Below are 10,429 nucleotides of genomic sequence, written 5' to 3'. Positions count from 1 at the left end.
CACATAGCCGACGTAGTCGACCTTGGGAATGTCCCACTCGCACTTCTCAGGCTTCAGGAACAGATCATTATCCTGAAGGCGGCGTAGAACCTCGCGTGTGACCTTCTCATGCTCCTCTTTATTGGTGGAGAAGATGAGTATATCATCTAGGTATACGAGGATCTTACCGCCGATGATGAGATTGTGGAAGATCTCGTTCATCATCGCCTGGAAGGTCGTAGGGGAGTTGGTAAGACCAAAGAACATCACCAAAGGCTCGTACAACCCTCGGTTAGTCACAAAGACCGCCTTCCATTCGTCACCGGCCTTGATCCGGACGTTATTGTATCCCCATCGGACATCGAACTTTGTGAAGAGCGTAGCGCCGCGGAGCTTATCCACCATCTCGGCGATCAACAGCAATGGATAACGATTTTTGACCGTGATCGCGTTCAATCAGCGGTAGTCCTGTACGGGTCGAAGTGTCCCTTCCTTCTTTTTGATGAAGAAGAAGGAAGATGAAATGGGCGACTTTGATTCCCGTATATAGCCTTTCGCCAACTGCTCTTTTAGGAACTTGTCCAGTTCCTCTTGTTCGTTGTTCGACAGGGGATACACCTGTCACGAGTTGGCACGGCGTCTAGCCGTTTTTTAATTTTTCCTTTTCGCGGGCTCGAACCCGCGACCTCTGTACTACATACCCGATATGGACGCGTCGCTATCTACTGTATGATTAGATTAGATGGGGCGGCAGCGCACGGCACAGCTCGGGCTCTGCTGACACAGCTGCTCTGACTCACCGGCCCCCGGGGCCGCGTCGGCATGCTGTGCACAGACCAGCTGCGCACGGACCAATGCGCACAGCCTCCTCTAAACATCCCCTGTATATAAGCCGGCCTCTGCTGCCCTAGGGACCTCAGTTTCGACCTCTTGTCCCTAGGTCAGTAAGCCACAGTTGTATTCTTTTCTTACCCTACTAACTAATATACTTTCTTGTCCCTAGCCTTAGGTTCGAGCCTAGCTCACCATCGCTTCGGTAAGAACCAGTCGAACGCCCCCAGTTTTTAGGTTTTCTCCTGTCGCTCGACCCCAAGTCGCAACAACACCTTCAAATGGAATGTCGAGTAGCCGGGCACAAGTTCGATCGCGTGATCGTAAGGCTTCCTTTCGGGTAGCCATTCTGACACTTCCTTGGAGAAGACATTCAGGAACTCGTGGTACTGTTTAGGTACCGACTCCTCGGCGGCCTTAACGACCTTCTTTTTGATCTCTTCCTCAGCGAACAGCTAGGAGTACGTATGCCCTGCTGCGACGAACAGCTGAGGAGCGCCGGAAAGCGTGATACCTTGCTCCCAGGCTTCGATCAAATTGGCTTCGTCCCACTCTACCTCCACCGGATCATCTTCGGGTTCGAAGTCCGGGAGCACCTTGCTCCGGCAAGTGCCTATGACCGACCGTTTGGACTTCGGCGAACGCCTGCGCGCCATGGGCCTGACCCCCATATCACACGCAGTCGTTGCTTGCTCCATTCGGCCAGTCTTCCTGGCACTACACGTTTCAGGGCATCATGATAACTTCAGGGAGCCTGACTCCCAATCGATTTCAGGGTTGTGCTCTCGCAGCCAATCCAACCTGACGATCACATCTTCTGGACCTATGTCCGTGACCGTGAACACCGTCTTTTCGATGTGATCTCCTATTTGCATCTGTAGCACAGCTACTTTCGAGATGTTTCCATCTTTATTGAGCGTTCCATCGATGTTGTAAAGCGGAATTGGCTCTTTCAATTTCCGCGTTCGTACTCGATTCTTCGTGATGAAATGCTTGTTGATGAACTTCGTAGTGGCTCCGCTGTCCACCATTGTGATGATATCCTTGTGCCATCTTTCTCCCTTGAGGTGTACTGGAATGTGGAAGTGCTGGGACCCGTGGTCCAATTCATAAACATTCACAGTAGCCAATACATTGTACATGTTATTATTACGCGGCCCGACGCGTGCGGCACGAAGCGCGGACCGGATCAAAAAGACTCCTCCTTCATGGCCCGATAGTGCTCGAGCTCCTCGCGCATCGACTTCATCTGTGCTATTAAGTCTGCCAGCTCGGAACCTTCCGATTTCGCTGAAGCGGCGCTTGTACTCGCCGAGGATGAAGCGACGGGGGTGCTTGTCACCGCCTGGGTGGATCCCGAGGCAACCGTAGCCCGTGCGTCGGCGCGTTTTGTGTAAGGCTTGTCCTTACAATTGGGGCACTCAAAACGGCGGTACCCTTGCTTCCCGCAGCCAAAGCAGGTGCCGGGGAAGTCTCCTTTTCCGACGGCCGCATTGATGCTGGCCGAAGCTGCATGTGTCGTGGGCACACCACCACGTGCCCCACCGCGTCCTCGACCTTGGGCCGAGAAGAAGTTATTTAGCTCGGGCCGACGGGCCCGGCTAATGTCGAGGATCTGCTCGACCTCAGTGGCGCGCTTGTCAGCGTCTTGCCACGTGGTGAAAGTCTCGAGCTCGATCTTTCGGTATACGCGGGAGGGGATGCCGCTCAGGTACTTGTCGCGTAGCTCCAGGTCCCCATACCCAGAGCGGTCCGCCGGACCCTTGAACAGCGCGGAGAATTCCGCAGCAGTGCGTTTTTCACAGACCGTCTTGTCCGCGCAGAGCTTCGCCAGCTCCACTTGTGCTGCCGCCTCGTCGTCGAGATTTCCGAAGCGGGCCTTGAAGGCGGCGGGGCAAAGGCCGCTTCGTTTGCGAATGGGGTCGTAGCCCCTTGCACGCCCATCTGCACCGATGCCAGTTGGGCGAAGTATGGAGTGGCCCAGGCGCGGGCATCTCTGTCGAGCAGGCTAAGCGCAATCTGCACCTTGAGTTCGATGGTTGTCAACGATGTGTTGATCAACCAGTAGATGCGGAGTTGCGACAGGAACCTGTCGCACTCGATGATGGTTTTGCTGTCATAGCGGAGAGGGAGGAGAAGCTTCAGGGTCTTCTTGTCGGGGGCGGTCAAGGGGGAGGACATTATCGGCGTCGGGGGGGACGGAGGACACTGCGGGGGCGGAGGCGGCTGTGGTGGCCCTCCGCTGGTCGAACTTTGAGAGGAGTGAGTGCTCAAGCAGCCTCTCGGCGGAGTCGGCGGTGAAGGCGCCGGAGAAAGTTCGGCGGGGGAGTTACGTACGTCAGGGACTGCTTATCAAGAGGCGACGCAGGGAGCAGTTGCACAGGACTAGCACCGAGGGACTGAATGCCACAAGTGGGGCTGAAGTCGAAGTGGGTCACAGAAGTGATATTACAGGTCGCTACAGCAGCCCTTTATATACATGAGCAGGGGAAAGCATTCCCACGGCAGAACAATAGAGAAAAGAACAATAGAGTCCAAAAGGAGAACAAGGGCCACTTGGCCACAGGAACAATGGAACAAAAGAAGTGTGGCCGGAGCTCTGCTCTGGTCCGATTGCTCCGCAATTGATACAACCACGTGGTCACATGGTGTTGTGGCTCCCGCCACCGGGGGATCGTCCTAGGCCGACCAGGGGACTGTGGCAGAGCACATTGTGCGCATCCAGAGTATTTCCTTGCCAGCATCCACTGCAGCAATATACTCAGCCTCTGTAGTCGAAAGTGCAACAATGGACTGGAGCTTGCTAGACCAGCTGATCGCTCCTGAGCCAACCTTGACCAAGTAGCCACTGGTGGAGCGTCCAGAGTCCGGACAGTCACCATGAGCAGAGTCTGTGAAGGTGACAAAGGGTGCACCCAGGTCGTCAGGCCTGTAGACGAGCTTGTGGTCCTTGGTGCCCTGCAGATAGCAAAAGAGGTGCTTGACTGCGGCCCAATGGGCAGGTCCAGGACAGGAGTTGAAGCGTGCAAGACAGGAGACAGCATACTGGATGTCAGGGCGAGTGGTAATGGCCAGATACATGAGGGAGCCGACCGCATTGAGGTAGGGCTTGTCCTGCATGAAGGCGCGGTCCTCATCACTCTGACAGGCTTGCTGCTTGGAAAGGCGCAGGCCAGGCTCCATTGGAGTCAACACCGCTTTGCAGCTGGTGAGGCCATAGCGCTCCAGCATGTCCAGGATGTACTGCCGCTGTGACAGGAACATGGTGCGCTTTTTGCGGTCTCTGGTGATCTCAATGCCCAGCAGGAATGTGGTGGGGCCAAGGTTGCGCAGTTTGAAGTGCTGAGACAGCTCCTCGACTGTCTTGTCAATGGCAGCGCGCGAGGTGGAGGCCAAAGTGAGGTCGTCCACATGCACAGGGATGATAATGCGCACTTCATCTCGCAGATAGATGTACACACTGCGGTCAGACTCGAGCCGCTTGAAGCCCATGGAGGTGAGCACCTGGTGCAGCTTCTTGTTCCACATGCGGCCAGCCTGCTTGAGGCCATAGAGAGGACGGCCTAGACGCAGGACTGTGCCAGGGGGACCTTGGGCAAAGCCTTCAGGTTGCTGCATGTAGATCTCCTCATCCAAGTCGCCCTGCAAAAATGCGGAGGAGATGTCGACTGAGTGCAGCTCCAGATCCTCAATGGCAGTGAGGGCAAGGACAAGGCGCAGGGCAGCAGGGCGAGAGGTGGGTGCAAAAACCTCAGTGTAGTCAAAGCCAGGCCGCTGTGAGTAGCCCTTGGCCACAAGTCGAGCCTTGTACCGCTCAATGGAGCCGTCCGCATTGTGCTTCACCTTGAACACCCAGCCGCATCCAATGGCCTTCTTTCCAGCAGGCAGAGGGACTGCATCCCAGGTGTGGTTCGCAATCAGAGAGAGTATCTCGTCGTTGCAGGCTGTCTGCCACAGTTTGGCATCAGGAGAGCGCATGGCCTCACGAAAATTGTGAGGGTCAGCACCAGCTGCAAGCCCAGCAAACTGCACTTCGACGAAATCTGCTTCTTCAGCAAACAGGTCGAGGGGATCAGGAGAGTCTTCGCGCTTTGCAGGGGCTGGTGCATGACATCTTCCCCTGCGAATGGCAATGGGCAGATTGAGGTCGTCCGCTTCAGGAGGGGGTTGGTGCGCAGCTTGTGGCGCAGGAGGCACAATGGGTGCTGGAGGTGCAGGAGCTTGGACAGGTACTGGAGCAACTGGAAGAGGTGCCGCTGCAGGAATTGGCGCAATAGGGGCCTCAGGAATGGCGGCAGGCACAGAGTCGTCGTCCCCCCCTTGATCCAGTGCAGGTACAAAGAGAGGGACAGGCTCAGAGGTCGGAGGGTCGACAATGGGAGTGGAAAGCGAGGCAGGAGTGCGCCTCAGACCAGGGAAGAACCGCTCATCAAACTCGGCACGTTCTGAGATCACCACCTTCCTGGTGTCAGGGCAGTAGAACTTCCAGCCCTTGTAGCCGTCTGGGTAGCCTATGAACACGCATTTCTGCATGTGAGGCGACAGACCCTTGCGCTGGTCCTTCTGGATGTGCACATAAGCAGTGCAGCCCCAGACGCGCAGATGCGCAACACTGGGCTTGCCCTTGTGCCAGAGCTCATAGGGTGTGGTGCCAGGGCGCACAGCGGTGGGCAGACGATTCCAGACATGGACCATGGCAGCCATAGCTTCGCCCCAGAAGGACGCAGGCAGGGAGGACTCTGCAAGCATGGCAGTGGCAGTGTCAGACATAACACCATTGGTGCGCTCAGCAACCCCGTTCTGCTGTGGCCTGTTGCGCACAGTGTGGCGACGCACAATGCCGCAGGAGTCTGTGAATGCGATGAACTCACTGGACATGTACTCCCCTCCCTTGTCGTCCTGGAGCGCCTTGATCTTCACCCCCAGCTGGTTCTCAGCATAGGCCTTGAAGCGCTTGAACGCAGCAAAGGCTTCGCTTTTGGCCTTGAGCAGGATGACAACTCTGAACCTGGAGTAGTCGTCAATGAAGGTGATCCAGTAGCGATAGCCAGAGTGAGTGCGGACAGGCAGAGGGCCATGGACATCGCTGTGGACGAGCTCCAGAGGCATGGTGGACACATGAGACGAAGGAGAGAAGGGGTGTGCTCGCATTTTGCCTGCTAGGCATGGCTCACAGACAGGATCAGGCTGCTGCTTCGAGCTGAGGGTTAGGCCAGTGACCAGTTCGTCTCTGACAAGCTTCTGGACGTCTGCATAGTTGTTATGAGCAAGACAACGATGCCAGAGGTTGAGGTCGAGTGGCAGAGTGGCTGCAATGCGTGCTGAGGCCTCAACAAGGGGCTCAACTTCGCCATCAAGGTAGGCAGCATTGTTGGGGTCAATTGGTGCGACAAAGCGCAGTGTGCCAGACTGGTAGAAGGCCATGGCATCAGACGAAATGGTGATTGTAAACCCTTTATTGCGCGCAAGATGAAGACAGGACAGGAGATTGCTTCGCAGATCAGGCACATGCAGCACCCTTGAGAACTCCACAGACCGCACAAATGCTCCCTTCACCCTAGGCCTGAAGACGACCGACCCAACACCAGCAGAATAGACAACTTTGTTGTCTGCCAACTTCACAGGCAAGCGCAGTGGCTTGTAGTTGCGCAGCCAGTGGCGATGAGGCGTCATATGAGAAGTGGCGCCTGTGTCTGCATTCCAGGTGAAGTCAGCATCAAGCTGAAGCGGTGTAGAGGGCGAAGAGGGCTCAAGGGAGTGTGAGGAGAGGGCACTTGCATTTGCAGCGGATTCCTGAGTGGGTTCTGCAGGCTTCTCCTGTGCAGTGGCAGCCTTCCCTTTGCCTCTGGTGGCGCGTCGCTCCTTGGCCTGCTTCTGGGCCTTCTGGAACGAGTAGCACTGTGGCTGGGAGTGGCCAGATGCGCCACAAAAGTCGCAGGGGCCAGAGGACGACGAGGCAACTGCAAGGGCAGACTGGGAGGCAATGGTGGAGTCATGGCGGCGCTGGGCATCCTCAGTGACAAAGGCCTGGATGACTGTGGCCTTCTTGAGGTCGCCATTGAGCAGCTGAGTGCGCAGAAGGGCAAAATCCTCGCGAGGGAGGGCCAGGATCATAGCCATGACAGTGAGTTCACTGTCAAGGTCGTCCAGGGTGTACTTGTCAGGGCGCAGATTCTTGCATTGCTGCATGGCATCTTCAACGCGGTTTGGCCACAGGAACAATGGAACAAAAGAAGTGTGGCCGGAGCTCTGGTCCGGTCCGATTGCTCCGCAATTGATACAACCATGTGGTCACATGGTGTGGTGGCTCCCGCCACCGGGGGATCGTCCTAGGCCGACCAGGGGACTGTGGCAGAGCACATTGTGACATGATGAGTTGATGCACAGCAGAGATGTCATATCCTGCTGTGCTGCTAGTCTTTCGTTCGGGAAGGGTTGCATGCTCTGAGGTGGGGATGACGACAAATTCGTCCTCCGTTGGTTCTGGGGGTGGGATAGTTACGGCCTTCTTTAATTCTAGCCGGGCCACTCGCCTTTGGTACAGGTCCAACTTCCAGGCCCTGGTCTCGTCTCTTGTTCACCGGTGGTTCAGTTCCACTCGTCCAGTTTTCCAGTCTATCTTGGGGTTTTCGAGCTTGAGCCAGGTATGGCTGAAGATGATATCTTCCTTGCCGATGCTGGCGACATAGGCTTTGACAAATCGGGGTTCTCCGCTTATTTTGTAGGATAAGAGAGCTCTTTGCGTGATGAGTGCTTCTTTGTTCGGTGTTCCATCCACATTGAAGACGGGGATGGGTCGGGGAAGAGGTTCTGTCTGAAGTCGATGTTCTCGGACGAATCTCGGGCTGATGAAGATTCCAGTTGCACCGCTATCGATGAAAGTGCACGCCTCGACGTCTTTTCGTCCTACAGTAATTGGAATGTGCAGAGCGTGTTCATTTCGGACTACTAGAATTACATGGGACAGTGAAACGGATACGGGCAGTGGTTGCGTCAGCTCACCCTGCCTCTTCAAAAATCCTCCATCGTAAGTTCTTCATACAGCTCCCGCTTCTCATCAGCGGAGAGTGCCTTGATTCTGGCGCGGAAGCCGTCCTTCCCAGATCCTCCCTGGTTCGGCTTTCCACCCCCTTGTCATGCGGCCGCTTTCTTGCGGCAATCCTTGGCGCTGTGGCCCTTGATGTGGCAGTAGAAGCACAGGTTCCCATCCCTGTGGAGCTTCCGGTCGGCTGTCACAATGTGCTCTGCCACAGTCCCCTGGTCGGCCTAGGACGATCCCCCGGTGGCGGGAGCCACATCACCATGTGACCACATGGTTGTATCAATTGCGGAGCAATCGGACCGGACCAGAGCTCCGGCCACACTTCTTTTGTTCCATTGTTCCTGTGGCCAAGTGGCCCTTGTTCTCCTTTTGGACTCTATTGTTCTTTTCTCTATTGTTCTGCCGTGGGAATGCTTTCCCCTGCTCATGTATATAAAGACCTGCTGTAGCATCCTTTAATCCACACTTCTGTGACCCACTTCGACTTCAGCCCCACTTGTGGCATTCAGTCCTTCAGTGCTAGTCCTGTGCAACTGCTCCCTGCGTCGCCTTTTGATATCGGCCTCATTGAGAACTGCTCCTAGTTCCCACTTCCTTCCTCCCGATGTGGAGGCAAAGGTCGCTGCGACTGCAGCGGCGTCGATATCCATTGGCTCGTCATAGTCCCTGGTGTCTGTGATGGTGAGGGCCCCTTGTTTGGCGGCGTCGGCGTTTCGGACTTCGTCGTACCAGGCTTTCATGGTGCTGGGTTGGTCCCTAGCGACCCTGGTTGCAAGAGAGACATAGAGCTCCTTTGGAAGTCCTTTGACAAAGTTGGCGTGGAGAGTGTGGTAGTCGTTCTCGGTGTGGTTGATGCCATTGACTTCGGCGTCCTTGAGCTGGGCTTTTGACGCTAGCTGCTTGAAGCGGGTGACGTAGTTTCCAAGGGAGAGTGCCGTCTTCTTGTTCTTTTGTCGTTCGGGCAGTTTCATCAGGATTTGGTGTGCCTTGATTCGCGTTCCATGCTCGGGAAACGCTTCCTCGAGGGTGGTGGCGAAGGCTGCCCAATCGGGATAGACCTGGACTCCCCCTGCCAACTTCTCGTAGTATGTGTCTGCCCATGTCTTCCCTAGGTCCTTCCTCATCAACACTACAGTGAAGGTGATCTTTGCTTCATCGCTAAGTCTGGTGTTGTTGGTGGCGACGAAGTAGGAGAGGACGCATTGGATGAAGCGTCTGAGGTCCTCTGCCTTTCCGCTGAAAGGTTCGGGAGCGGGGATGTCAAGGCGAAGGGGTCGGTTGACAGTTGACTGTTGGGATTGGTATGCTGCAAGGGCGACAGCGATGCACTGATCGATGTCTGCTTGAGTGAACGTTGCCATAGGAACTTCAACCGGTGCGTTGGTTGGTGCAGGTGGAGCTGGTGGTAGTTTTGGGGCCTCGATGGGAACGTACTGAACGTCCGGGAGCTCGAACGGTTGTTCGTTAACAGGTGACTGTAGGTTCTCTGTTGTTTGTGCTGGTTCGACGTTGATTCGTAGGGTGGCGAATACGTCTTCTGGGTGAGCGGGAGGGTGTCTCTGGTAATAGCTGACAAGCTGTTGATGGGCGACGATCTGCAGGTTGGAGCCTTCTGCGCAAACCCAGGAGCCGCCTTGAGGATAGATGGGAGTCCTTCTTGTGGTGGTGACAAAGCAACGGTCTGCTCGGTCGTACTGGAGAAGGGGAGATCCTGCGAGGGCTGGTAGTCCCAAGGGAACCGGGTTGACTGCATTGTTCGACGTGATGGTGGATGAGATGTTCGACTAGATAAAACTAGGAACGTAGCTTAGAAAGTTCGACCTTTTGATACAACGGTCTATACTCCTATATCAATGCCTGACTCGTAGACGACGAGCGAGGACTTATGGACAGTGCGTCGTCCTGAAGATCGAGCAAGGAAGTTGAGAATGACCACTACCCCAAGCGAAGAGGAGCAGAGACTTGAATGAATAACCAGGTCGAACTTAGGGTTCGACCGACTGATGGTACAACTACTTATACAAGTACCGACTACGCATGGACCATCGTGTCTATGTGGTCGTGTTAGCAAAGAAAGAAACGTAGTGGTATGATACCAGGCACGAAGTGCGCACGGACCCCATTATGTAAGCTACATAATGTTCAACCTGCGGGTGAGTGCTAAGACAGGCACCAGTATGGGCGCTAGTAGTACAAGGAATCGAACGGAAAGACAAATGTTTCACCTTGTCCCCCAGCGCAAAGACCGGTGCCTCCTGCACGTGCTTGTCGTAGTACACCTTCATACGCTCGGCCGACAGCTCAAGCGCAGAGCACGTATCGTCACGAATCTCCTTTAGGATCTTGAGCCAATCAGCGGCCGCAGGCATCGCAGACATCGGATTGATCCGCACTTGGATCTCAGGATTGTACCCTTGATGCAGGAAGAAAGGGGAGTGCTCGGTCGCAGAGTGAACTCGGTTGTTCAGTGCGAATTCCGCGAGCGGCAGCTGCTTTGCCCAATCATCCTGCCTGTGGCTCGTGAAAGCACACAGGTACTGCTCGATCTCCTAATTCCAGCGCTCAGTCTGGCCGTCC

At 55.4% G+C, this 10,429-nt stretch overlaps 2 protein-coding genes across 2 annotated transcripts; both read right to left on the bottom strand.

Moving 5' to 3' along the window:
* Nucleotides 1-1,999: 1,999 nt before the first annotated feature.
* On the bottom strand, nt 2,000-2,991 carry POSPLADRAFT_1054840 (hypothetical protein; the record flags this gene model as incomplete). Its single annotated transcript, XM_024480566.1, has 2 exons — nt 2,000-2,689; nt 2,749-2,991. 2 exons carry the CDS (start codon nt 2,989-2,991, stop codon nt 2,000-2,002), a joined length of 933 nt encoding a protein of 310 aa, XP_024341021.1.
* Nucleotides 2,992-8,131: 5,140 nt separating this feature from the next.
* Nucleotides 8,132-9,605, bottom strand: POSPLADRAFT_1137640 (hypothetical protein; the record flags this gene model as incomplete). The annotated part of the gene is made up of 3 exons (XM_024484812.1): nt 8,132-8,272; nt 8,332-9,485; nt 9,548-9,605. The coding sequence occupies 3 exons, from the start codon at nt 9,603-9,605 to the stop codon at nt 8,132-8,134; spliced, it is 1,353 nt and encodes a 450-aa protein (XP_024341020.1).
* Between the last annotated feature and the right edge of the window lie 824 nt (nt 9,606-10,429).

This window comes from Postia placenta, assembly GCF_002117355.1.
Source record: "Postia placenta MAD-698-R-SB12 unplaced genomic scaffold POSPLAscaffold_4, whole genome shotgun sequence".
In the NCBI taxonomy this organism is placed as follows: domain Eukaryota; kingdom Fungi; phylum Basidiomycota; class Agaricomycetes; order Polyporales; family Adustoporiaceae; genus Rhodonia; species Rhodonia placenta.
This window is presented reverse-complemented; position numbering and strand designations above follow the sequence as displayed.